This window comes from Falco cherrug, chromosome 7 (assembly GCF_023634085.1).
Source record: "Falco cherrug isolate bFalChe1 chromosome 7, bFalChe1.pri, whole genome shotgun sequence".
NCBI lineage: Eukaryota > Metazoa > Chordata > Aves > Falconiformes > Falconidae > Falco > Falco cherrug.
This window is the reverse complement of record NC_073703.1, coordinates 72,366,204-72,392,186: the sequence shown is the minus strand read 5'-3', so window position 1 is coordinate 72,392,186 and position 25,983 is coordinate 72,366,204. Positions and strand designations below refer to the sequence as shown.

Genomic DNA, 25,983 nt, shown 5'->3' with positions numbered 1-25,983 from the left:
TTTACTTTTACGCTCACATTTTGCGATACCGGTTTTGTGCGCAATCCTACAGAGGCACTTCAGAGACTACGCCATTACTTTTTGCCTCCACACAGTTTCCTATTTGCAGCACACGGATTTTGCCCAGCCACAAACCCGCAGCGAAATTTCCTTTTCCGTGATGACCAAATGACTACAACGAAGCAGAAAGCAAGTGGCTTGCTTTGAAGGCAGCTGACAGCAAGCAGCACCCGACTGCCAGGAACCACCCTGCGCCCAGAGCCAGCAAGGTAGGTGCTCGGTGTGAGAGGACATCTCCTCCGAGGGCAGCAGAGCTGGCGAGGGGCCGTGCCGCAGGGGGAGCCTGGCCCTAACCGGCAACAATTTTCAACAGCCCAGCACCGCTGCGAACCGCGGCTTCCCCAGCAGGACACATCACGCCGCAGACACGTCCCAGTCCCCGCTCGCTCTGATTTTGCTAAGGGCAAAGAGGCTCAGTGAAGTGAAGGGAAGTTAAAAAGTTAAATTACTCATCTGTAATCCCCTAGGGGCCCCTCTAAACTGTTCAGAGCATTTGCTTTGGCTACCCAGACAATAATACCTATCATCGCTGCCTAGTGAGAAAACAGTTTACCTTCATTTTTGCAAGGATAACGTTCCCTGCATGCAAGCAGAAAGATCCATAAAATCAGAGAGCCTACCTGAATGGGGCTCTGTGGCTGACACTACTGTTGAGGGCACTGGGTTTCCAGCAACAGTTGACAGTGTAATGGGAATGGTAGAGTTAGTAAGGATTCCTTTTACTTGGACAGGAACTGTTGATCCTGGGAGCTGAATCATCACAGAAGCAATACCTTATCCAAGAAAAGGGGAAGGGGGGGTGAGGTGGAAACAAGAGCCTTTCAGATACTCAGTTAAGCCTGGAAAATAAGAGCCTTGCCTAGGCAATTCTTTACACTGCAATAGCGTCTGGAAGTGGTAAAAAAAGAGAAATATAGATTGGTTAGGTGATTAAGAAATCTTCCCTATGTTTCCCTAATTTGGGATTAGTGAAAATTTAATAGACTTGACTTACCTGTTGATAAATGACAGTTCAGAGTTAATAATATCACAGCTCTCTTACCACAGCCAGGTTCTACCTCAGCCAGTTAAGTTGTAAAAAAAACCCCAAAAACTACATCAAAGATTAAATAACATGTTACTCTGTAAACTGCCATGCACATCTATGAAAAGCATTGTACTGGCTTCCATTAACATGTTCCCGCGTGATCATACCTGGTTGTGCTGTCATGGCAGTACTGACGGTGCGAGGCTTTAACTCGGCTTGCAGCAGCGTGGAAGGCACAGCTGCTACCTGCCCCGGGACCAGCGGGCTCTTCAGGGTGAGCACCTGGCCCTGCGGCGTCATCACCAGGCTTGCAGCAGTCAGCGTGAGAGAGGATGGGGTGTCCTCTGCAAAAAAGAAATACGTACATCAGTAGTTTATTCTGGCACAGCACCCCTGACGGCAAACAGCGTCCTGCGACCCAGGGGTAAGTACAGCTGTGGAAGGCACTCCAGCTAGAAGGTTTACAAGCCCTAGAATAGAAAGCTGCTACGGAAGCCGTGCAGGCTCCAGGAACCTCACCTACACAGCTAGAGCCAGCCTGTACCGTCTCTTTGTGCAGTGTAACAACCCTAGCTCTCCAGAGCATCACCCTGATCAACCATCAGAGCAGTCCTGCTGAAGTTACATAAGGGTATTAATTGTTCAGTCCAAAGAAAGGAAGCTCCCACGCCACATCCACATTCTGATGCCAGACTTCCCCAGGACTGGACAAAAGTGAGGCTTGGGAAACCCGAATAACCGGTTGTTTATAAAAGCCCAAGACCACTTCAAGCGAAGTTATTTATTATCACCAAAATAAGAAGCATCACCAGATCCTTAAGAGTATTACAGCAGTACTACCGTGAAAGTCTAGATTTCTGCCATGCTTTTTGTTCCTTCCTACATTTATGGTATGAAAGTCTCCATAAATGCCAAAATACTTCTGCACAAGTTCTTGGCTCCAGAAAACTTCTCAAGTGTCCGAAAATTCTGGCATTTAATTTAAAAGCCAGTCTTTCAGCACTCTGACAGCTAAGATTGTTTGGGGAGCGATGTTTTAAAAACAGAATCTAGCAGCTCCAGTATTCTGGGGGTTGGGCTTCAGGTTTTGAGTCAGCAAAGAACCACCTGTGGCTCTCAGAAATTACTGCAGCGAAACTGCATGAGACCAAAAGGACAACTTCACGGGAATTTTCTTCCCATCGTTCTGGGACTCAAAAGTCCCGTTCGTTTGAAGGTCTCAGCAGTGCTGGTCTCCCCCTTCCCGAGAACAAATTGTTCCCACACCTACTGGATGGGCACTTCCCGGTCCAGTCCTCAATTCTGCTTCAAGAACGAAGCTGCCTGCACAAGCAGGCCAGAGCATTTTGCTCTCCCACGGGGTGCTGCTTCATCGTCTGTCTCCCCTTTACGCGAAACGTGCATTGCTTTTAGCCCACCTGTGGCATGGGCTCCTTTCCTGGCGAGTATCAGTGGCTTGCCTCTCCTATTTGTCATAGTCATTTGGGCCAGCTCTCTGGAGGGAGCAGAAGATCCTTCTTGCTGTGCGCTAGCAGTTGAGGTTACAACAGATTCCTCCGGCTCAGCTTGTTTCTTCTTTTTTTGTGCTTCTACTGCTTTTTGTTTGGCATAAATGTATTCTAGCTTCTTCAGGACAACCTCTTCTGTCTTCCCTATGTAAAAATTAATAAATGTAAAAAACCCCGTATCTTCAAACTCTCCTTCTGGAACTGAAGAGCTTAAGGCAGAACTAAAAATCTATTACGCTGACAACATTCAACTACTATACAAGAGATAACCCCACCCCCACCAAGTAAACAGCTTGCTTAACAACAAAAGGAAGTCATTAGCTATTTATTACAAGGTGGGGTTTTTTTTTCCTTCAGAAACATCCATACATGTTAAAATTTATCTTCAACTTTGATGAGCAGAAACCAGCTTGGACAAGCACTAGCCCTCGCTGAACAAGTACTGTTTGAAAGTATCCACAGCTGTGAAAAACCCCTCGGGGCTCTCCTAATGATACAAGTGTAACTGCCAGACAAAATGCTACCCTCACCTGGTACGAAATTTCTTGGGATTGATGGGCCCTGTTACTCAAACGGCATTTAGAGGTAAACTCACGTACAGTTTAGCATTGACGTGAAAATTGTAACCTTGAGCAAACGAGTATTTTATAAACGTTTTCTGCAGATGCACACAATTTAGTACGATTGAAGTTGAAATAACTATACTGGCTTGTTTCCTGCTTAGTATTTATGTTCTAACATCATGGTCTATCTTTAATTAAGTCTGTAATTAACTAGCTCTCCTGAATGGAATTTTTTTCCTCATTAGTTTTGAGGTACTTCACTATGAATTCGAAAGATCAGAAAAATTTGTGAAGTTGCCTGCTTTCACTCCCTGCCCAAGAGGCCTATCACACATTTCTGGATTAAGAGTAAGGATTATTAAAAACACTTCTTGATTATTTTTTTTTAGATTTTTTTTTTAACAAGTACCTAAAATACACACGAGCTGATTCACATAAATGCACACGATGTAAGTATCTTGCATTTATTTCTACTTTACAGGTAGCCTCCTGTTTCTATCCCCAGACAGTAAGAAGATTACAGGAATAGTCAAATGTTTTGTTTGCTCACACACATTTTGGCACTGGCTGAACACAAGTCACAGCTTTCTGGCACCTCCAAACCAACAGGAAGACACAACAAACACAATGAACGCGGCTTTGTCTGGAGATGCCCAGGTGAGCTGCAGCTCCAAGCACGCTGCACTCTCCTTCTACAGCCAGGGCTGCTGCCTTACAGACACCGCTACAGCACCCGTTCTCAGAGAAGCGGCAGAACAGTTACTTGCAAAGCTGACAAAGGCAGGCAGAGGTCTCGGCACTGCTCAGAACCAGCGGTGTACACTCGCCAAGCACCGAGCAGCGCGGTTTCAGGACGTGACCGATGAGAGAACGGGGCGCCTTCCCCCCAGAGCACAGGCAGCGCGCAGGAACCCAAGCCCGCGCTCGCAGCACAGGTCATGCTGCCCTTCCTTCAGGCACAAAGGAAGACACAAGCAGCTCTCATCAGCATAAGTGTATCGGTGAGTCAGAGCTTAGCAGGTCTGTTTGGCATCCAGTCTATGATTTACGTGAACTAATGACTCACCTGGATCCACAGAGGATTACTCCACACACCCTGACTCTTAAAAGCCCTTTCTTTCATTATTCCAGCTAGTCTGCACCCAAAAAGAGTCTCACCTGAAAGCGTGGATACTTTTCGAATCAAAACATCTTGTTTGCGTGTCAGTAAGTTCTTCTGTCCAATAAATTTATCTGCCTGATCAGTCAATCCTTGGATTTCTTCATAGGCCTAGAAAAGTGTCAGGGAACTGATTTATAAACCAATGATACCCAAAATAATAAAATAATTTTCCTTCCCAGAAACCTTGACAGAATTTAGACATTTTCATCACCTTGAGAAACCAGGACTCATTAAGTACCATGTAATGCCAGCTTTACCTAAATGCAAGCTGAAAAGCGATAAACTTGTTCATCCTTTTTAAAGAAAAAACCCTAACTTTTATCCCACAATTTCAAGGTACAGCTGATAAACCTAATTATGTACCTACAACTTACATTTTGTTTTCTGTCATTTACATCTTCACAACTAAGACTTCAGTGTCAGTATAATAATCGAATGCTATCTTCTGCATCAAAAAAAGTGAAGTCCTCAATGAATTTCAAAATTGCCTGATGTACACACTACGCTGCCAAGGAATTAAGACATAACCTTCCATGGTTAAACTCATAAAGAACACAACAAGGAGAGGGTTAATCCAAAATAAGGCATCTGTATCATTAAGTTTTTAGGAATACAAACGCTTTCAGATAGCGTTTTCTTCTGGCGAGTCCTGTAAAGGTGACAGAAGTTCACTGTTCACAGTATCACTCGGACTCAGCTCAAGGAGTCCATACTAGCTTAATTACTCTGACCAGAGTTAACGATTCTCATCCTCACTTAAGCGTCAAAATACTTACTTGCTTGAGAATGTAGCATTTGGAGACCTTGGGAAGGTTGTGCAACCCCAGAGTTCTCTTCAGCTTCTCAAAGAGATCTCTCATTTCATTACGACGCCGGCGTTCATTTGCTGTGTGTGTCTGGCGGTAATGAGCAAAGGCTTCTGCCTCAGTCTTCAGCTTTCTGTGCCAGAGTTGACGTTTCTGCTGGAGAAGTAACCGTATTGACCAGTTTAAATAAAAAGGGTAATGTCACAGCAAACAACATTCAAAGGCATGCCTCATTTACAGGGCTGATTTACACCTGAAGATCTCGTATCATGCTACTCTGCTAGTATGGCTTCATGGAAGTTCAGCGTCAGAAGCGCACGCAATAAGCATGAAATGCTGACCAACAAGAAATGACCAACATAATCGCATCAACCCTAAAGGAAAAGATCATGAGCGGTCCCTTCTACTCATAAGCATTTTTTTTTTTATTTTTTTTTGCAATACAAGGCTACTTAGTTAAACCACAGGATTACAGCAAAATCACGCACGTTTGAGCCCAAATTTTTTTTGTTGTCTGCCTGTCAAAGAAGTCTACTAATGAATGAAACAATCACATCAAATATCAGACACCTGAATTTTTCCCTAGAGTGAAACTAGTCTGATTTCTATTTCGTTTCATGGGTACATATGGGTTGGGGCCAAGAGACACTGTAGGTAAGAATGTGAAAGATTGGAATCGAACTTATGACCCCAGACACCTACCAAGAAACAGAAAGTGTCACAAGACAGGCTCTGATTTTGAATTTGCTTAAGCTTCGAAAAGGGTTGACAGGCAATAAGCATAATTACTGATCTCTACAGATTTGAAGGTTTGTTATTTCATCGTTACTTTTACAGGTTTGGTACAACTATGCTATTTATTTTATGATGAAGTAGTATTTCAAGAGTAGCATTAACGCAGGCTTTTTAACATCATTTTAGGTCTGCTCCAAACCCCAGTGAATCAGTGGAAAGGCTCCTCACGTCCAGTGATGGCATTTCTGAGCCGACCCTCCCGAAACCCGGCTCCTGACATCCACTTTGCCCCCAAAGGCAGACCGAGCACAGTAAGGCTGCAGTAAGGCTGCAACGCATCTGCTCCTGCACTGGCCACTCGGCTCCTCCCCAGGCAGGGCCCCATGCCGTAAATTCCAGGGCAGAGAGAAGAGTACGTGGAGAAGGCAAGGCAGGCAGAGCACCCTGGAACCATCTCAAGCAAAGGCATACGTACCAGCCTGCTCTAACGTACAGGACAAACACCAGGCTCACAGCCCACCTCAGAGCCCCACCCCAGCAGATAGCTCTACATCTGGCATCTAGTACAGCACGGACATGACCATGGACAGTTGGTGAAACTGGCTTCAAAGCCACCCTAAAATACGGCATAAGCTTCAGAAGGACTGCAGTGAGTTTTGGTTTGAGAGGATTCTGCATTATCCGTAACTTGCCTAAATACGTATTATTTAAACTACTGTCTTCAGAAATCCTTCGCCCAGTGCTGTGCTACATAATCCTACATACTGTCGTCTTCTACACATGAAAACATTTCTCAGTTGTTCATTATTTTGTGTGCTATAACAATTATTTATGCCAAGAACACAAAACCTAAGCAAACATACTAATAAAAGGCAGATACTCCTCCCATACATAAAGCTGCATCTGAAACCCACCGATGCCAGCAGCTGTCCTTTTTCTTTAAAGAGATTTGGACCGAGCCCCTTCCCCCCATACACACATTTGGTTTCTTGCATTGAATCATAAACATATGGAAGGTAGATAAATCGCATTAAGAGTCGTACTTGAGATGAAAGTTTATCTTTAAAATGGAGGTGTGATACCAAAAGGAAAGAGGAGAGCAAACATATACCTTCGTAGGTTTTTCTGATAATTTTTCATCCGAAGAATTACGAGCATGGTATCTGGAAGAAAGGTAAAAAGTTTTTCCCAACACTACTCATCTCATTCACTCTATCCTCATTAACTACATTCCAACAGCAACTACAATTGCTCATTTTTATCCCTTGAAATTATCTCTTCCTTGTATAACTACATGAAAGCAGGATACTGTTGAGCTTTCCCAACAAAGTGAGCTATCTCCAATGCCATCATCCTGGAAAAAAAATCAAGCTGTTCTGAAAGTTGTAAAATTAACTCATAGTGCAAAAGACAAACTATTTCATTATATGCCAAAGAGAATAAATTCAGCCTGTGACTGTTAGCTGCAGAATGTTTTTGGTTTTTTAAAAACTATGTTTTGGTTCTTTTTTTTAAAAAAACACAGATTCAATACAGGTAGCAGAGCAATCCCTCCCCCACCAAGAAAAACCAACCAAAATCCTCACATTCATTACTATCCCAATACGTAATAACAGCTTCCTCATATCTTAGGAGCTTCAAGAAAACAAAGAACAATACGCATTTGAAATAATTACCTTTTTACAAAACATAACATCTGTTTTTCTCTCTCACTGAATGACCTTCACAATTTATAGCAAAGTCACCATCTAAAGATAAAAGTTGAGCTGTATCTTTGAACGAAAAAAACCCCAACATCGGAACTATCTGGGAGGTATATAGCATCACCAAACAGATTCTTTCAGTTTCTACAAAAAAAAATTCTTAAAAAGAACCAAGGATGCAACATTCTGAATTCTTTTGTTTGGTGCAACTGAGAAACAGCCATGACCATCTTTACATACCTCAAGTAAGCCATGATTTTACTTTGCATTTTGTCATTACAAATGGAAGGGCAGCAATAATAACAGAAAACAAACAAAAAAAAAAACAACAAAAGAACAACAAAATAAAAGCCCAGCTATCCAACCATAGCAGACTATATGTAAATATAGTCTTCGCTGGGGCAATGGTCCCAAAGACAAAGCTTTCATTTACAGGATCAGGAATTAAGCCAATGACGCTCCCGCCTAAAAATAACAAGTCCACCAGCAAAAATAACAAAGCTTGCAAAATCACATTTTAAACAAAGATGCCCCTGCTCATACTCAGTTTGCAGGAAGGGAGGTGATTCACTCATAATAATTTTACATTTCAAGATATACATCCCCATGAACAAATTAATTAAGAGGAGAGAGCAAATAAAAAAAAAAAATAGGCTAAGACACCTCAAATCTACCCTTAGTTCTGACAGCCCCCTCCTCACAGACACTGGGAAGCACCAGTGCTCAGGAAGACCTGACACAAGCCTTGCTTTATCTTACCATCACATTAAACCTGTTGTTTAATGGGTTCATTCAAAGCCAGCTCATCAATCAAATACAGAACTGTTGCACTCTCCAAGGATGCTTACTTCTGTTTGGAAGGTTGGATATTAGCAGCTGTGGCCTTCAGACGGGCAATGTTAATCTTCTCTGAAAGCTCCTCCACGGTCTCAATGTCCACCTGCTCGCCATCCTCACTGTATTCACACGCATCCTGGAACAGTTTTTGTTTTGTTTTTTAAAATGAGTATCTACTTAGCAATAGAGCTCAGGCCAAAACAGTTTCACTTCAGTCTCAAAAGAGATTACATTAAAACATTAAGAACCATTAAAGAATCAACATCTCCAGCTACACTGGCCAATAAATAAACAGTGCTAAGCAGGTGGTTATTTTAACTGTCACCTCCAGGAACTCCTCCCACTAGCAACTCCACAAAATGAATGTGGTAAGGGCAAAACCATCTCTGTCGTTTATGCTTTTACTATGGGTGAGATGAAAAGCTGCTACAGGGCAGAGCTTTCCTGCCTCCATTTTCAAGTAAGATTAAACTGCCTTTACAACCTGCTACTGCAGGTTGCTAATTAACATATTTTTTTTTTGACACAGGTTGAGATGGTTATCTCCTTAGCAATGGTCTCCCATACCTAAGATAGCAACAGTCAGAACATCATATAACCAGGCTTCTTTGGGTCATACAGTAAACTGCTTACATGATGAAGACTATGATTTTGGCTCTTTCCAAAATGCTGCCCAATAATTATTTTAAATATTTATGATATTCTGAAGAGTACTTTTTCTCCATGCTTGCCTGACCAAGAAAACTTGCTACCATCTCTGAAGACAGAGATAGAGAATAACTACAGTACTGTAGCAACTACAAGTTAAATATTCTTGTGGCCATTTGTAGTAGCAGGTGACCCCCCATTCTGTCACCCCCCCCGCCCACCCCCCCCCGCCCAAGCCAAAAATTAAGCTGATGTTTTTGTATTACAGGTTTTTTGAGCTTTTTATATTATAGTCTTTGGTCTGCTTGCAGAATGCAGAACTCTCTCCTCCTTAAGAAAACGTAATTATACTTCCATTCCGTACTCTATTTCACCCAGTTCCCTGAACCAACCCAGTCTTGTCCTCCTATTCTTCTGTCTTTCATTCCTTCTCTTTGTCCTTCTTTTCTGTCTTTTTGAGGAACTGCAATCAACTTCTCTGAACTGAATACTTACCTGAAACTGATGCAAACAGTTAATCTGTTTAAGTTAAAACTTAAGTTAAAAAACACTAAGTGCAGAACAGGAAAAAAAAGCAATGCACAATACTGGATCAGTAAGTGGCCTCTAGTAAATGCTTTTCAGGGTACCAATTATTTAAAGTTATCTGCAACTCACACCGCTGTTTTAAGAAACTCAGATTAGAAAGGCTTACTCAGCTGACCACAGATTAGGCTATAACGAAAACAAACAAAAGCAGCCTAAATCACCACACAAGCATATCTAACAAGTGGTTAAGATACACATTTCCAATTGTCATGAAATTTACACCTGTGAAATCTGCAGCTATGTTAAAGGGACCCAATTTATAACCAGACAGTAAGTCTTAGCTGATAAATTTCCTTTTACAGTGAAGCAGGATCTCTTAACAACCTAAGGGTTGATTTGGCTTCTTCATGGTGACTAAACACAACCTTTCCTAAACAAAAAACAAACAAACAAACAAAAAAACCCCACAACCCCAAACCCCACAACTCACAGCAGGGCTAATTAAAATTTGAACACCACAAAAAATGCCACCTTAGTTACTGACACCACGCAGTGACCACCACTGTGAATCATGCTGCCACGTAAAATTATCGGTATTTTTTAAACCATGTGTCACATAGCATCTCCCATGGCTGTATGGCTAAGGCTACAGAAAACTGAATCAGTTCAAAAATTAAGCAAGTTTGCCTTCCTTTACTAAAGACTACACTGGGGATATAACCTTTTTAAATTACAACAACGTATACTTTGTAGCAATGTAGCCTTTAGTAAAGTATAGAGTGAGTGTATGCACATATATATACACACATGAAAAAGGGTATATATACATTTTAAAAGTGTGTGTGTAAAGTGCATGTATTTTAGTGACTTGCATACATACACACACATCTGCAATACTGCCTGCAGAATCTTCCACTCGTTTTAAAAGAACGAAATCATGCAGCATCCTCCCCCTGGAAAACCACTGTCAAATATTCCAAATTCTTCCATCACCCTCCATTCACATCATGAGGGGTTCTACCAAGCGTTGGTAGTAGATTCTATAGTAGAAAGAGGTATAAACTTCTAAACTACTCACTTGCAGAGAAACTGACACCTCTTCCTGTACTATGAAGTGCCAAGATACTACTGCTGTAACAAAGAAAAGTGATGCTCAAGTTATCAGCTATAGCTGCTAGATCTGAACAGAAAAGCATCCTTACTCCTTTTCACGCTGCTATGCACACTCCCATGTTACCTATGCTTGTAAAAAGTCACATCTTTTGAAAAATAAAGAGAAGAGCAAGGAGAGTGACATTAGATGAGAGACGACTAGCTGTAGAGAACAATCTCGCTCTTTCTTTCAAAGGTATTTTTAACACGTGCTGACTTTAAAGACAGCATTCTTCCCTGCCCAGGAAAGCAGCTCTGATCTCTGTCGAGTTCTCTATTTGGAAAGGAGGTAAGTTACTCTGCTACTACTAACTTCTAGGGTTTCTTGCAGCATTCCTTCAGAGCAGCTATGAATCTGTATTATGCCACAACAGTTCCTGTTACGAGTATAAAGAGCAGCATGGAGGTAAAAAATTCTCACCTGACTTTGAAAGTATGTACTGGCGGGTTCTTACGGAAGTACTGTTTCTTTCAGTGCATGACAGCCCATAAAACCCGTATTTGTTCCAACTCGTAAATATTCTCCCACAAAGTAAGACTCATTAGCACTGGGACCAGGCCCAGCACAGAGAAAATGAACTGTCTTTACCAAGGAAGCAGTGCGTCACTTTGAACCCGACAGGCTGGTCAGGAGCTACATGGCACCACTGCTACCCAAGACAGCAGGACAGTGACAGTCAGAAGACACAACGTCCCCGGGACCTTGGTGAGGTCCAACCAAATACTGCTGGCAGTCCAGATCCAGAACACGTATGCAGGGGCTACTGAAATTGTGCCCGAGTTAAGACTACATTGCATTTCAGCAACTTCCAAGCACTGTCTCTGAACAGTACACAGCTTTGTTTCATGGCTGTTGCGTGGCTCTGTATGCCTACAGAAACTTAAGAAATTTAAGTTCCACTATGTAAAATCTCACCTGAAGAATATCACTTAGGCAAACAGCCAGTGATTTTTTAACAACTCCTCCTCACACTTGCTTTACTTGTTACAGACTTTATCAAGATCCAGTTTCAATGAACAGGAGCAACTTTTTGGGTGCATTTTGTCAATGAAGTAATTTTGTTCTTAAGAGAACAGATGCATCCAAGTTGTCTTTAAGTCAATTCTGCAGCTTTCCCATTGAAAAGCAGAGACTAACCCATTCACACAAGGTCACAGAAAGGCAGGAAAATCCAAGAACACAACTGAAAATTCCCAAATTCTCTTAAGTGTCCTTAACAGGTATGCCAGGGTTCACAGAGTGAACCAGATGATGCACTAGAGGACCCAGATTGCTGAAATTCCAAAATTCCTCTACTGAGGAGAACATATGCTTGACCCTGGAAACAAGTCTACTAACTGGTAAGAATGGAGGGAAGAGAAAGCAAAAGAAAACAAGTTGGAAGATACCAAAATTGCACCATCTCCCCAGACGCAGACCTTCTGTTGAGCTACGACAGGTGTTTTAACACATAGCATAGCTGCTTCCACAGCCTTTTTTTAATCCTCCCCAGGGCCTGATGAGAGAAGGAAAAGCATCATAAAGCCAGAGGGAAAAAGCTGGCTAAACAAAAATTATTCAAAGATGCTATTTAAATTACAGAACTACTGAACAGATACATGCCATTATGTTGAAAATATTACTTGCGAGAAGTACAGGGTTACTCCATTTTAACAGGTCACATTTTATGACAACATAGTTTTATTTCTTTATACCTAGAGTACTTCTAATTTTTGCCTGCTCTCCTTGGTCATCTATGAAGCCTCCGGATATTTTTTCCAGCTTTTCTGTTTTATGCAGTATCATTGCTGCAATTCTACATGCAAGAGATACTGATTTCCTTCGGTGGGCAGGACTGCTCCGTCTAAACTACATTTGGACATCACTATGCTGCAGGGAAGGGCATCACGCAGCATAGTTCAAAAGATGCTACTATCCAGAAAGTGAGAAGAAAAAAAGCTCAGCAAGTTAGCTTACTGTAGAAACACTACCATGTCAAAGCTTTTGAGTGCTGACAAGTTACAGTGGGCTAACCAAAGGGTTGATATTAATTATGCAGCTAGACATGTTCTCGTGGTACCATGTTTTCTACATGTTACCATACTAGAAAAATGGCATTCAGAACCCAAGACATGGCATCTTATTCATGAAAGATGGGGGGGGTGGGAGGGATACAGAAGTAACAACTCTCCATTGCTCACCAAGAACTTCACAGTTTTAACTTTACAAATACTGAATGTGGACATGTGTACAACAAAAAACATTACTTCTTTCATTCTTACATTTAACAAAAAAAGGAAAAATGCTTCGGGGTGGCTAATCTTTCCTCTCTACCTCTGACTTGCTAACAACCGGAAAAGTATCACAATTGTGAAGATCATCAGAAATTAATATCTGCCTAAGAACAGCTACTCCTATGTAAGTAAGTACTGCCAATCTGACACTGGCTGAGCCCTATTCATAGCCTAGCAGGGCTTCTCAAGAGTGCAAAACTTTCAGAATTCTTCTGGAAGCCCTGCCTTTCTAAGAAAGGTAGCATCAGCCTTTCCACAGGTCCTGTTGTTACAAAACTTCTAGATGTCTTTAAGTTTGTAGAAGTAAAATGCCTTAATGGAGACACAAGAGGAACAATCCCACACTACAACAGAAATTCCAAAGCTGCTAAAGAGATGTAACACTTTTCCCTCTCTGCATTTCAATGCCTGCTTCTAAGCTATCTCCTCTGACTTACCTGTCTGTTCCCGGCAACCCGTACCCCTGTTGCTGGCTCCCAAAGAGCAAACTGCCTGACAGCAGAGGGTCCCCAGTGACAGTACCGAGAAAAAAGGAGGGTAGATGACAATGGATGTTGTTAAACATTACCCAAGTAAACGCCTCATTTCTGGATCTGCCTTCCACGCTAGAATATCTGCAGACTTCACACGTGGTCTGTATCAAAAGCTCAGAGCATATGACAGATTGTTACAGCTTAAATTGTCCACAAAATACGCCACTTCCACTTTTTATTAAACTTACAATTTTGTACTAATTCATAACAGTTACTTATCATTTTAACATTCAGCTCAGAGAAAGAATGATTGAAAGGCACGTTTAAACAACATTTTAAATAAAACAACTTGCCAGACACAGAAGCTACGTTTAGCCTAGTAAATTAAACAGGACCATGGGACTCGATCTGTAGCATTAACACTAGAACAACCCCCGCATTGGTTTTGGCTTAAGCCAACAGGCACTCGTGAACAATTCACAGACACTGTCTGTGACTTAGCTCAAGCCAAGCAGTCATTCTCAAGAGGAAATCTGTGTGCAGTCATAATGCCTTGGAGATCAAGAGTTTAACATCACATCTCAGACCACCACACTTGAATTTGTTCAGACAACAGGTCCTGATATCGATTAGTTTGCCTATATGGTATTCTCACAATGTTTTACTCTTATCACCAAACCCACGACAATCAGCCCTCCTAAGCTCCTCTCGATGCAACTCAGGGTAGGAAATGCAAAAGAGCAAAGACACCATTCTCCCAAAGCTTCTCTCTTGTTGTTGAGTAGAGGAAGAGTCTACATGAGTCTCTTAAGTCAAGTACACAAAGTTAACACAAGGTAAGAAGGTAATTTGAACAGCATCAATACACAAAATTACGAACAATTAAGTCCTTACTGCATTGAGAACCAGTGTGGGGAAACGTACTAAAACAAACAGGAATACCTATGACATGTAAGCAGCAATCATCCTGACTCTCACTAGAGTTTTCTGGGGTTTCTAACAGCTATTTCCTGAGCAAGTAAAACCAGTCCATATTTTAAACTAGTAGTGAAAGAGCTGCCATTAGCATTTCCACTAAACAAAAGTATTAGTGGACACGTGTGTACGCTCTGCTTCTGTGTTTCCACTGGTTTAATGAAATAGATACACAGCCTCTAGGAGCCTGTTTATATGATCTGACTTCATACAGTCCGACAAACACCAGTACAGCCTGTCCTGTAAGCACTATGTTGATAAAAGAGCACATCCCAGTGAAAAATAACACCTACATACTTAATTTAAAACTGAATCCTCCATTAGGCACTGCCATGCTAACTTAACTTGCAGGCAGCACAGATCAACAAACCACGTTTTTACAGTCCTCCGAGGTCTCATTCCTCAGCTTTACTGCTCTAGAACCAAAGCTAGCTTACTCATGTTTGCGTGAGCTTATGGTGAAGACCAACCCTCACATGGCTTACCAAACCATGTTGGTCAAAACCTGCACAGCAAGCTTCTTCCAAAACAAAGGTGTTCCAATTATGTTCCAATTCTTATAATCTCTAAAAATTATTTTTTCGTTTCACGATCCTTTTGCAGGACAAAAGAAAACACATCTTTAAAACATCAACCCTAATAACAGGCTGCTCTATGACCTAGACATTATTGTTGCCTTACCAACAGATTCCCAAGTCTACCTTGCCTGGAAAGTTTATCCAGCATCAGGCTAACCGTGGTTCTCCAAACTTGATGATAACTCTGCTGAAGTTATTGAAGGATAAACGAGTTGCCAAACTGCCACTGTGGCTCAAGACAAACAACTCCATTTTCAGCTTGAAAGAACTTCAAAAAGTTACATCCGCTTTCAGTTTCCTCACCTTCCTGCAGCTGAGATGCTATCATCTTGCCTGAGAATAAGGAGCTGGAATATGAACTGATTATAGTCAATTTTTCTGGAAGTTAAATAGGTTCTCTAAAAGCCAGAGCTGCAGACTTAATTGAGTCACTCTGGATATGGTTAGAAGAAAAAGTCGTCCAATTTGGTTTTCAGCTGCGAGAGGACTACATTAATATAAAAGGTCTAAAAGAACTATATACTTTCAAATGCCTGAAGACACTAACATAATCTCTATTATTAATTTGTTTGGTTTTCAATTCTTCTCCAGTTTAACCTTTGTCTTTCCACTTTTATCTCATCCCAAGAAGAAGCTATCTCATTTCTTATGTCCATCTGACTGATTCACAAACCCTCAAGTTCATAAATTTTAAGTAGCAATGCACTGGTTCTTAAGTTACATTGATATATAAAAAGTACATCAAGGAATTACATGTGGGATTCTTCTAATTTTTGGGTAAAATTTGATGGAAATTCTATGAGCATTAAAATGTAAACATAATTATACTAACTACAATGTTTTGCCCTCATTCTGTGACTTCTGGAGCAGTTGCTTTTCTATCAAATATAGAATGACAGCTTTCACATACTACTTGAACGTACCACTAAATTTCAAGAAGAATTTAAGCAGAGTGTCAAACATTCCTTCCAGAAATAAATGTTAACTCAGGGCTACAAAAATTAAGTAGAAGGAAAGAGCTTAAAGTAACAGAAATACTACGCTGGCTACTAAGTTTTAGGATCGTAAGTCATATATTACGAGGAAGCAAGCTGCTTAAGTAAATACCGGAGAAAGACAACATGCAATGGTTCTATTACAGCTTGCTCAATATAACTCCTGTTACCTGAAAAAGACAATTTCTAAAAGGTCACTACAATGCTACCTATAAAAGAGCATGCAGCTAAGAAGAAATAGAAGACATTTCCACTTGGAACCCCAATCTAAACTTTCTAAAGAATCTGAAGTCCAGAAAAGAAACATCACACTGGATCTTTCAAATCCATGAGTTGTGACACGTTAGTTGGTCAATTTAAAAAAAGAAACAAACAACAAAACCAAAACCCAACACCAGAAACCCCTTCATAAATAGTTAAAATGCTTACCACTTTTTCAACATCTACTTCCTCTTCACTTGGGAAGTCAGAAGCACCATCCAGCATCTCATCAGCAGAATCATCAGTTTTTTCATCCTCTTCATCCTCATCATCGTCTTCCTCCTCTTCTTCTTCCATATCATCAGCAGTTATATCAACAGTGGGCACGTAGCCCTTTTTGTGATGCCTAGGCTCCTGTGCCCTCTGTTCTGGTGTCAGGAAGTCGCTTTTCTCAGATACATCAGCTTTGTTATCTGCCTCACTTTTATTTTCTAAGGCAGGTACAATGCTAGATATTTTGCTCCAAGAACTGTTGACATGCGTTACAATATCATGACCTGTTTTCATTGCTTCCTGAGGATCAAAAGCACCTTGTTCTTTGTTGTTACTGCCTGCTTCACCTTCCTTGGTACTGACGGCATGCTGTCCTCCTGAAGCATTATCCTGCTGCTCTTCCGCCGGACTGCTGTCAGACTTGCTGCCTGTTCTCCCTCTTATGCTTCCTGATTCTGTGCAGTCCGTGTGCCCCTTCCTTTCCGTATCTGGCTGCACAGCATCACCCTGGCATTCTTCTTTGTTCCGAGACAGTTCAGTCTCTTTCTGCTCCTCCTTGCTCTCCAGCTGCGTATCTTGGTCTTGCTGACCTTGTGACTGCCCAGAACTTGCCTGGCTGTGCTCCTCCACCTGTGTCCGTGCATCTCCTTCCCACTCTTTTACTGGTTTCCCTTCCTGTTCGTCATGTATTTGTTCCTTCCCGTGGTTCTTCAACTGTGCAGTCTCCTGATTCTCAAGACTCCGTGGGTGCGCATTATTACCCCGAGGAGCAACTGGAGGCTGCTGATCTGATGGCCCATAAACAGTTTCAGAGTTAGTTGAAACAGCCTCCACCAGAGTTTCAGAACTGACAGAATCCTCTTGCCCCTCAGAAGCCCCTTTTTCTTCCTCATCATTTGGCTTCTCGCTGATGTACGAATGGTCAGACGACACGACATCTGCAGAAACATCAGGCTGAGAAGAAAAGCTATCATCACACGAACTCTCTAGCACCTTGGAGTCCTCCTCTACCATCTCTAACGTAGCAGAATTTCTATCAGGTGTGGCTGTGCCAGATGCTGACTCTTCAACATTATTTGACTGGTTAACTGCCAATTCGTTTTCTTCTTGTTTCCTATCAGACGCTGTGACCTCAGACTCTGTAACTTCAGCATCATCTGAGCGTGAAGCCTTCTCATTTTCCTTCTGCTGAGCAGCACCCAACTCCTCTTTCTTGCATATTTTCCTGTAATCCTTCTTCATCTGAAGAGATGCAAAATGGTGCAGAATGGAGTTTGGCACAGTCTTCTGTCCTGGGAGCTGAAGTAAAGCAAAACTGCCAGACTGTAAAGGTATGAGATTAGCAGCCGTAGCTGGCAGACCACCTGAGCTGCAGTTCATTTTAGACTCAGAGGCTGTCTGATTTGTCACACTGCTAGCAGCAGGAGGAGAGATCCTCAGAGTCAGAGTGCCTGCTTGTGACACAAAACTTGTTACTGAAGGAGGAAGAGAAGATGCTTGAGTGGCTGTGTTGGATGTAGGGGATAACTTGGGTGCTGCAGCTTGTACAGCTGGATTTGCAGCAGGAGAAGTGGAAGACACAGAGGAAGTGGGAGACACAGGTGACTCGGGAGGCTTAGAAGGTGCAGGCAACCGGATTCCTACAACAGATCCTGTGAGGAAAACAGAACATCAACTAATACTTCCTCAATGCAATTTTTATTTTTTTTGGTTTTTTTAGTTTTTTAGTTTTAGTATTTGACGGTGTAATAGAAGTAGCTGGCATTCTCGGGCATCACAACGTAATCAGGTATTTGACCACAAGTTCTCAGTGAAAGAGCTGGTGCTGCATGAAGGCATATACATTGTTGAATTTTTGTACAGAACACCCCAATAAAACATGAGGTGGCTACTACAGAACTACCAGATTTAATGATAAGTTCTACCATTAAGATTTATAATCAAAAAAGGCAACTGCATTTAGTTAGAGCCCTTTGCAATTTTATTTTCCCATTTATTGGAAAACAGAGGAAATGGATTTTCTTTAGGACAAAAAAAAAAGGGGGGAAAATGAAATATTTGATTTAAAAATCCTTTTCTCCTTCTCAGAAAAAAGACTCCACAGAGAAAAACTGTGACAAACCCACATAATTATACCACAATCTTTTTCACCTTAATGAACTCTTCTGCAGCATTTCAGAACTCTGTAAAACAATGAGGAAGATTATTGCCAACTATTGGCAACTAGTTTCTCTTGTACAGCAAAAGCCCTAAACCACAAAGGAATTCAATGCACTTTTTGGCTGATTCTTTCTTCACTACACCTCATGCTCCAACCCCAACTAAGGCACAGGATTATTTTCTCTCCTTCCTACAGTTTTGCTCTGCTTGTTTCGCCTCTTTTCAAGACCACTCTTGCCTCCGTTTCCTCAGGATGCTTCATTATAAAAAGGGAGAACAGAAGAAAAATCCTCCTGGAAAGTAGGCATGCATTTAAAGTATATTTTGTTTACAAACATGTACAACAGTATGCTCAACAAGCATCCTACCTATTTTCTGTCAGATACTTGCAACGTCTTACTCTTCCAACCTCATCTTCAACTATGCACTAGAGAAACAGCTGAAAATCAAATTTATTTTTCTTCTCATGCTCTAAGGAGGAAAAAACCCCAGAAATTTTGTACTGTAGTGTAACACTTGAGTATCTGCTGTAAAAGCACTAACAAACCTGCAAACCAAACAAAAACAGCGCAGCACATCCAGACACAGGCAACAGCTCATCCATTTTAAAAGAATCTCCAACAAGAATGATTTTTGAATCACTAGAACAACAGAATTTCTTCTATGTTACGACAGTACAACGGGCATGGCTCTATTGCCACATGCACAGAACTCCCAAATTTTGACAATTTCGCTACTAACTGCACTTTCTGTATTTTACACCCGTAGTATTTAAGTTGTATTGTATCTGAATAATTACACGATGTTCTTCAACTACTCACTCAGAACCAAATCAGACACTGTTCAGTTACTCCCAGCAGGGGAAAGGAGCATCGCAGAGACACTTATCACACTGTTAATTTCTGGATAACACATTGGTCAGCCAAGAAAGAAACATCCGACTTTGTACCTGGATTGCGGAACATCACTGGCTGCACGCTGGGCTGGGCACCTGCAGCTCGAAACTGTTGCAGAGGGACAAGCTGAATTATCTGCCCATTAGGATGTCTGAACAGGTTCACACCACCAGGGCTCCTGAGAGGCTGAAGGATCATCCTCTGCCTCTGAGCAAGCTGCATGTTGTTTAGAGGTCGCAAAGCAGGGGATGTCTGATGCACTGGAATCAGCAACAATCGAGGTCCTACACGTTTCTCTGCTCCAGGAGACATCTTCTGGGGAGTCTTACTTACAGCCTGTGGAGTAGCATCTTCTAAAAATTAAAAAGTAACACAAAAATCAGCTTAAGAGAACAGCCTACAAATAAGGCATTACCCTTAATGAAAACAAGGGCAAATATTTTGGAAACAACCAGATCTCTTTAAAAAATTTGTTTCGAAGTATTTATTTTTATTCACAGAACATACATAGAACCAACCAGGCCAAAAGTCTTTTTCACGCAGTTCCATCGACATTTCTCAGCCATGACTCAGAAGACTTTCACGTTAATGATGAAAGGCTAATTCCATACCTACTTCTTGGGACTCTATGCCAACTGTGAAATTCTAGCATTTCATGGGCCAAGAAATGAAGTGAGACTTCCAGCTCATTTCATAGCAGTCAGTGACCAGATAGCTACATTTTTTTCCTCCTCTACTGGCTCAGGCTGGAATAAAACAAGCAACTTAAAAGAGATCATGTTTCTTATCCTATTTTGGATAGAAGGGTGAGGCAAACAGATTTGTATTTAAACTGGGGGCTACAGCTGCAGACTGTATTCTCACTATGAAGGAGGCAGCATAAAAAAAGGAAGATTTTGCAGCATTAGCCCAAAGCACCTAAGCCTTACCTCTTTTTGGATTCAGAGAAGGACTTGAATTAACTCCTGACAGCATAATTGGAACAGAGCTAGCAGAAGAAGTTGGTGTGGTCACCACAGATGTAACTGTTGCAGTTGTTGTCAGTACAACTGTTGAAGTGGATGTTGTGACAACAGGACAAGTAACAGCTGGTGGTGTTACCACGGTTTTGGGGAATGACACGGCTGCTACTGGTGCAACAATCCCTGTTGCTTTTGTTACGTTCACAGTAGCAGTAGGAGGGGTGGATGAGGGAGTAGTACCAGTGTTGACTCCAGATGTTGCCAGAGCAGTTGTGACCGTAACTGCAGGAGGAGAGCCAGCAGGTTCATTAGCTCTTGTCTGACTAGGAGTGGTTACAGTAGACACTGCCATATTGGTGCTTTCCACAATAACTGGAGAAGTGGTGGTGGCTGCAGTGACCCCAGGAGAAACCGTGCACTGAGCTGGAGATGGCCTTGAGGGAAGCACAGGAGCAACCACCATTATCGGCGTGGGCTTGATACTGAACTTCTGCGGCCCTGACAGAGGCTGGCGTGTGCTTGTTCCAGGAACCTTCTGCTGTAGAGCTCCAGCTTTGTTCATCACAAACTGTGTGAACACACCACCAGGTGAGGGTCGGGCAGCTGTAAATAAAAACTTGCAGGTCAAAATCTTAGTAGATTTCCTCTGCTTTTCATGAGGTGCTACAATTGTAATTTCAGCATGAATTTGAGCCTCCGTTTCCTTTGTACCTTGCAATTAAATTGAAACTTTTATGGCAGTCCTGAACATGCCTTACATACTAGAACTATATCTGCTTAATTCCACTTCTAGAGATTTTTGTTGCATTTCTTCCTGGCCACACAAAAGAATCGGGTCTTGAGGGGTTGTTCTTTATCGTCAAAGTAGGAACAGACAGTTCTAATCACAGTACAGAAAAACAAACACCTAAGTGAAAGGATGGGCTCAAACTATTTTCTAAACCTCAAATTCTTCCTGTAACAGTTTGTGTGATCTTCCTCTTTTCACTGCCTCTTGCTTGCCAGCCCCCTTCTACTGTATCCACATCCTACACAGCCGGGGGGAAGGGGGCAGGAGGAGGACAGAGTTTGCCATCTCCCCTTCTCATTACAGTGACAGTCGTGCAACTGAGGACTGGATGGGAGAAGTTTAACCAGAGGGAAGCAATCGCTATTGGGAAGATCCTTCCCCTCATCCCATGCTCTCTAAAGGATCAGAATACTGCATCTACCTCACTCCAGATGCCTACAGATATGTACAACAGCATAGAGATTATGGAGCAAGCCCAAATGCTGTAGTTATTTACATATATAGCATTTTTAACGCAGCATATGCCAGAACACTTAAATCATAATATGCAACAATCACTTCACCCATCAATGAAATGCAGACAGCTCTTTAACACTGCAGAAACAGACAAACCAGGAAGTTTTATTTACAGGACAAGAAAAACAACACACCCATTTACATGGCAAAGAAAATTTAGGCAGAAAGAAACAAAACAATCAGAAATTAAAGTTTTGCCAGGACACAGGTAACATCCTTTTCTCTTGCAAAGCTTCTTCAGATCTTTAATGTGTGGGAATATGTGGATGGGCATGAGATATTTTAATTATGTATTTTTTTAAACTCATGCAAAATGTAATAGGTAAAGACAACTTCCTCTCTTGCCATGCTGGGGTAACCATTTCAGTACCAACTCAGACACAAGTACCACATGCTTCTTCCAATTTTTTAATTTATCCCCCCCCCCGCCCCCCCCCCCAACTCTAAGTGCTGACTAAGTCCAACCCTGTTTAGCTTGTGAAATCCAAGGAGATTACAGGCTGGTGTGGTTACTGGCTGCACACCTGTTGTTTCGCTAATTCAGATTTGGACCATCTTGTATTTCACTGCTGCTTCATGCATCTTTGGTGGACACAAGATTTCCAATTTTAAGTGCAACATCATCAGAAAAACTAACAGTGAAGAACCACAGATTAGAGTGATCCTTTACTCATTTTATGTTAAATCGATGCTTGATGAAAAGCAATTAAAAGTCATAGTAAGGGAACTCTCCAAACAAAAATCCAAGCTTAACATTCAGCGTGTCTCCATCCACTGTTCCTTGTCTCTTCAAAATACGCTCTAGTAGCATTAATAAAATAACTAATAGTCAACATCTGTAATCTTATTCTGAAGTAAAAAATAAAATTTTCTGCTTTAAAGAGGTTATTTATTGCAGAGGCAGTTTAGGTAGGCAATGCAGCCAAAGGCAGCATGCACTGTCGCACAGAAATCAACAGCAATGCTGTACACTCACTTTTTACTTCAGCTTCACGCAATTTAAAACACAGTAATAAGTTCCAACCTACCTATCTGTCTCTGTGCTGGGACATGGGTTTTCAGAGTCGTCACAGTGGGGGTTGAAGTAGTGCTGGTGGAAGATGTAGTTTTGGGAGTTGATGTTGTGGGCACCTGGACTGATGGTGTCCCAGAAGCAGCTGCTTTAGCATTGGATGCTACCTTGAAGATCACAGTACTGAGGGTTGAGATATCAAGTACTGTGGGTCGCAGCCTGCCTGTGATATAAGCTGCTAGCCGATTGGCGGGATGTAATGCCCCCATCTGTCCCAAAAGCAGTTTGGCCTGAGGATACCTTTTATCATTAACCTGAAAAAAGTGGAAAAGGGAAATTTTGTGAAAAGAATGCTAATTCACCACCTCTGGAGAGGCGTTTCATTCCATGGGACTTGTAAGTGTCCTTTTCAAAAAACCACTGCACTTCAGAATGGGAATGCCCAATTTCCTTACTGCCCAGGAAAACTTCAAGCAACTCTTGTATCTTTGTAATACAGATTTTAGATGCTACTCAGAGTCGTGTAGAACCACAGAGTCCAAAGCAGCATGTGAAATCACTGAGGTGGAGTGAAGCTAGCGCCTGTATTTCCTGCCCCTTACTTCTGCTAGAGTCCTGAATAAAAACAGGTTCCCAAATTTGAGGACAATTTTGGATAAAATGCACAAACCTAATTAACACCTGGCATCACAGAAGAACGAATATTTATGTCATATACATTGGGGCAAAACTCTAAAGAGCTTTTAAAATGTTTACCAGCTTTTTTCTTATCCATACTGTCATTTGATGCCATAATTGAGGTACGATGAATTGACTAACTTCAAGGTCAGTTTCAGTTGTAACTAAACAGAACTTCCTGAACGTCAGGCTTTAAGCCTAGTGGTCAATGGGATGTTTTGGTAGTGTTGCATTTTACTTTCAGGTTGTTTGACAATACCTTCTAAAATACATTTCACACGCTACTAAATAAGGTCTTGACACTCTTTATCGAACAACTTTTAATAAAAGTAAGAATTCTCCCTCTATTTTTCTCTCTCCTACAGCTTCTCTTTCTGAGGGTGCCGCATCTGCAAAGCGTCATGAAAATACATTTTACTCTCATTTTCTAATTCATATGCTTTCCCTGAAAGTGGTATTACTGTAACCACAAATACCTTTGGATAAGAAAGATCTTCATCTTAGCCCTACCGTTCCTACCACCAATTCGTAGTATCAGGTTGGCAGCATGAAACTGCAGGGAAAGGACTCACTTTGAACTAAGGATTATGAAGTCTTTTGGTGAACACCTATAGTCTGCAAAGAGGACGCAGGCTATTAGTGAAGAGTAACAGTAAGCTGTAGCAAAAAGGAATTTTATGTTTACAGTTTCATTTTACAGTTTTGTCCCAGTGTACATTTCCTCAGAAGATATTCTTTATGTGGCCTCTAACTGCCATTCATTTAGAAGTATTACCTGACAAATGCAATCTGCAGGGAGTTTTCCAGAGCACCAAAGAGATGCTGAGAGATTCTGCACTTGAGCCACCGAGACCCAAACGGCCCAAAGGATAAACTAAACCATCAGATTTCAGACTTCCTATCAGATTTCCTGTTATTGAGTTAATCTTGAAAGGGACAAGCTTACGGAGAGGCAGGAATGCCACCTGATATTATTTGCCTGGACAGGCAAAAGACTAGGTAGACAAATTAAAGAACGTTCTCCCCTTCAAGGAGTTCTGGGATACGGGATGAAACTGAATCTAATCTCCACAGTAAAGGCAGAGGGACCCACCTGAATCAAGCCCGAGGGGCTCATATTAGCTTTGCGTTTGTAGACGACCAGCTTTCCTGCAGGAGAAACCCCTGCATAAAAAGGCAAGCCTTTGCCCCCATGCAACTTCTCCTGCAGTTTGTCCAATGTGTCTGCCCGCAAGAACTTTAGATTTTCTGGGTTCTTGCGTGATGGCACTCCACTATCAGGAGTCTCCAAGACAGATGTCTCAGGCTTCTCGTCCTTGTCCTGGTAGGACGGCACTGAAATTTTCACTCTGGAGGAGTAGACAGGAGGGTGGTTCTCATCCTGGGCCTTGTGTTCCGAAGCCAATTCAATAATGAAGCTACCCACTTTGAGGCACTGTGGTGCGTTACTGTTGATATTCTGTGATAAGATGTTCAAGATCTTATTGTGATCTTCCTCCAAGTTGCAGTCAGAGATAATCTCGATAAGTTTGGTTGGTTCACCTGGAGTGGTGTGATGAACATAGGAGGTGGAGGAAGAGTCCCCCTCACTACGGGAAGACCACCAGCTTTTCTCTGAGAAAGAATTGAAATAGGTTTCTGCAATACTATGGCATTTTAATCACCTGGATATTCAAACAGTTTCACTCTGCCCACACCTCCACCCTTGTCTCAGCTGCAGGGCAACAACAAGTATAAGAACTGTTCAAAGCATGACTTCCCCTTGCAGAGTTTCACAAGCAAGCAAAAACTCACTGCAAATCTAGTTCAAATCAAAATTTCTCACAGTTCATTCCCTGCAGCCATACCATCTCAGGTTGTATCCCATTGCATCACAAGCTAAACAAAGCTGGGTTGTTTCAGTACACAGATGAAAGATCTCCAAGCAACACCAACATGCAGTAGAAAGCATCGCTGGTTATTCAAGAGATGGCACTTTTCTTTTGGAGTCAGAAAAGGACCAGTGTCCTATAACGGCATGAGGGGCAAACATGCCACTAGCAGAACTGTCTTTCGCAGAAGATGTATAAACAGAAGCATGACTTTTTGCTGTCAGAGATCCAATGCCACTTTTTTGCAAAACTGTAAGGATGTTGAGCCCTGTGTCCTGGCCATTTTAATTTCACCTACCAATTCACCAGCATTTTCAACTAGTTGTATTATTTTTCCATTCCCATCCTTAAATGTAGAATGTGCTGTTGTATACATTAAACAGTGAAAACAATTCAGCTCAAAAAGGCAGCTATATTTCATTAGTGGATGACACAATGCCTCTATTATATGTCTCATTTGAAAGTTCGTAGCATGATTTGGGCCACTTCAGACCGAAGGAGAACACAGATTTCTATCCTACTTCCTTATGAACTAGAAACTCAGACCCAGTATATATAACATAGCAAAACTTCAATTCAACCCTTCAACTTGAACTAAAA

At 41.7% G+C, this 25,983-nt stretch overlaps 1 protein-coding gene across 12 annotated transcripts in view; it reads right to left on the bottom strand.

The window, feature by feature from the left end:
• Positions 1 to 25,983, bottom strand: part of MGA (MAX dimerization protein MGA) — a 63,817-nt gene that overhangs the window by 4,882 nt on the left and 32,952 nt on the right. For 4 of the 12 annotated variants that reach the window (XM_055715119.1, XM_055715117.1, XM_055715118.1 and 1 more), the window contains exons 13-24: positions 24,606 to 25,126; positions 22,851 to 23,148; positions 20,484 to 21,119; positions 19,608 to 19,907; positions 16,454 to 18,150; positions 8,413 to 8,537; positions 6,973 to 7,024; positions 5,097 to 5,282; positions 4,317 to 4,428; positions 2,506 to 2,739; positions 1,255 to 1,431; positions 681 to 833 (exon numbers count right to left, since the gene is read on the bottom strand). In XM_055715119.1, coding sequence (XP_055571094.1) covers positions 681 to 833; positions 1,255 to 1,431; positions 2,506 to 2,739; positions 4,317 to 4,428; positions 5,097 to 5,282; positions 6,973 to 7,024; positions 8,413 to 8,537; positions 16,454 to 18,150; positions 19,608 to 19,907; positions 20,484 to 21,119; positions 22,851 to 23,148; positions 24,606 to 25,126 — 4,491 coding nt within the window. Of the gene's footprint in view, positions 1 to 680; positions 1,432 to 2,505; positions 2,740 to 4,316; positions 4,429 to 5,096; positions 5,283 to 6,972; positions 7,025 to 8,323; positions 8,538 to 16,453; positions 18,151 to 19,607; positions 19,908 to 20,483; positions 21,120 to 22,850; positions 23,149 to 24,605; positions 25,127 to 25,983 lie in introns of those variants that run through there. The other 8 variants (XM_055715120.1, XM_055715121.1, XM_055715123.1 and 5 more) reach the window with 8 other exon arrangements.